This window comes from Choloepus didactylus, chromosome 10 (assembly GCF_015220235.1).
Source record: "Choloepus didactylus isolate mChoDid1 chromosome 10, mChoDid1.pri, whole genome shotgun sequence".
Classification (NCBI taxonomy): Eukaryota; Metazoa; Chordata; class Mammalia; order Pilosa; family Megalonychidae; genus Choloepus; species Choloepus didactylus.
The window spans coordinates 119,792,797-119,794,972 of record NC_051316.1 but is presented as its reverse complement, the minus strand read 5'-3'; the positions used below and the strand labels follow the sequence as shown (position 1 = coordinate 119,794,972).

Genomic DNA, 2,176 nt, shown 5'->3' with positions numbered 1-2,176 from the left:
GTAACTTCCTCCTGTCTGGAAATCTCCATCTAATATGTTTCTCTCTATTATATTATCCCTCTACTACCTCCTCACAATCAAGCTCTTAGAAAAAACCCTACAATCATTGACTCATAGAAAACTTAAATGTATTAATTTACTTATTTCCATTATGCATTGCACAAGAGAAGAATATTCTGGAACGCTGTAACTTGAGAGCCTTGGAAAACAATTTGAAATAGCAGCAAAAAGCATTCTGTTTGATTCTTTGGAGACAGGATGGCTGCAATCTCAAATGTCTTCACAGTTCAGGCCTCCCCTAATTGATTTCCACATTGTGATAATAAAATAACCTGTCCCTTTCTCATTTAATTTTTTAAAACTTTTCTTGTCAGTAGGTGTATTACTGCTTCTTTCACATCCTTGTTTCTGAGACTATAGATTAAAGGATTCATCATGGGAGTCATCACCCCATAGAACATGGATATAAACTTGTCAGTAGCATCTAAGTCATCTGGATTAGGTGACTCTTTAGATTTGGGCTTCATGTACATGAAGAGAATGGTCCCATAGAATATAATCACCACAGTCAGGTGGGCTGAGCAGGTGGAGAAGACTTTGCTTCTGCCCTCAGAAGAGTGAATTCTGAGGATGCTGAAAATGATCAGTGTGTAAGATCCAATGATTAATAAGAGTGGTGTCAATATGAATAACGTCGTGGCTGCAAGCATAATGAATTCATTGCCTGAGATGTCAGCACAAGCCAACTTCATGACAGCAAGAATTTCACAGGAGAAATGATTGATGACATTATTCCTGCAGAATGGCAATTGTACCACAAACACAGTTTGTACAGCAGAGTTGACAGCCCCTATGACCCAGGATGCAGCTGCCATGGGCACATAGGAATCCTTGCTCATGATGACAGGATATCTCAGAGGGTTGCAGATGGCCACATAGCGGTCAAAGGCCATCACGCCCAGGAGCACACACTCTGTGGTCCCCATGGCCAAGCCAAGGAACATCTGAACAGCACAGCCAGAGAAGGAAATGGTCTTTCTTTTTGAGAGGAAGCTCACCAACATGGAGGGAGTGAAGGTGGTGGTGTAGCAGATGTCCAGGAAGGAGAGATTCCCCAGGAAGAAGTACATAGGGGTGTGGAGGTGAGAGTCCAAGATGCTGATTAAAATAAGGGTGCCATTGCCCAGCAGGATGACCACATACATTATCAAGATCAGGACAAAAAAGAGTAGCTCAAGCCTTGGGTAACCGGAAAGCCCCTTCAGAAAGAATTCTGTCAGAATAGTTTGATTTTCCCTTTCCATTCTACTGCTTCTCTTTTACCTGCAGGATATCAGAGCATAAAGCATAATATACATTTTATTATGATTACTTTCAAATGTATACCTTCGTGCAAGTGTCATACTCACAGGGAAATAGAAAGTGATAAAAGAAAAGACCAAAGGAAAGAGGGAGGAAGCAAGGAAGAATGAACAGAAGAAAAGGAAGGTAGGAATGGAAAGAGACAGGAAGAGGAAACTAATATGTCTTGAGCCACAAACAATATGTTTTTAATTAATTCAATCTCACCTCAGTTCTATAAGAGAGCTGTTACCATCCATATTTTCCAGATAAACAAACTAAAAGCAGAAAACTTAAATGAACTTGACTAAAGCTGAACCACAAATAGCAAAGATAAGATTCAAACATAAATCTCCTGTAAGGAAGCCTGTGCCTTGTTTTCTTATTCTTTCATCACTTATGTAAACAGGAGGTTATAATGAAAATGAGTTATGTGTAACTGAACAGCAAACCACTGTTTATTGGCTATACACCACCACATAGTCAATCAAAGCTCCTGTCACTCCCTGAAATTATATTGCATTATGTATATCGTCTATCTTATCAGTCTTAGAATTATCCTTTATAAGCACAGGTACTTTTTCTTGTTTCTTTCCACAGTACTAGTACCTAGAACAAACACATGGATAGTAGAAACATTTGTTGAATAAATGAATGATATCAAAGACAAAATAATAACATTTTTTACACTGTGCCAATCCTCTACTAATTGTTTGCTATGTGTATCACCTAATTTCAAGTGAAATAGCAACCATCTGAGGTAGTTAGTTACTTGTATTATTAGCATCACCATCTCCTCTTTTATAGAGGCAGAAATTAAAACACAGAGAAATTA

The 2,176-nt window shown here is 38.5% G+C and overlaps 1 protein-coding gene across 1 annotated transcript; it reads right to left on the bottom strand.

The window, feature by feature from the left end:
* Positions 1-347: 347 nt before the first annotated feature.
* Positions 348-1,304, bottom strand: LOC119545366 (olfactory receptor 13C2-like). The gene has a single exon (XM_037850843.1). The coding sequence runs from the start codon at positions 1,302-1,304 to the stop codon at positions 348-350; it is 957 nt and encodes a 318-aa protein (XP_037706771.1).
* Positions 1,305-2,176: the final 872 nt, after the last annotated feature.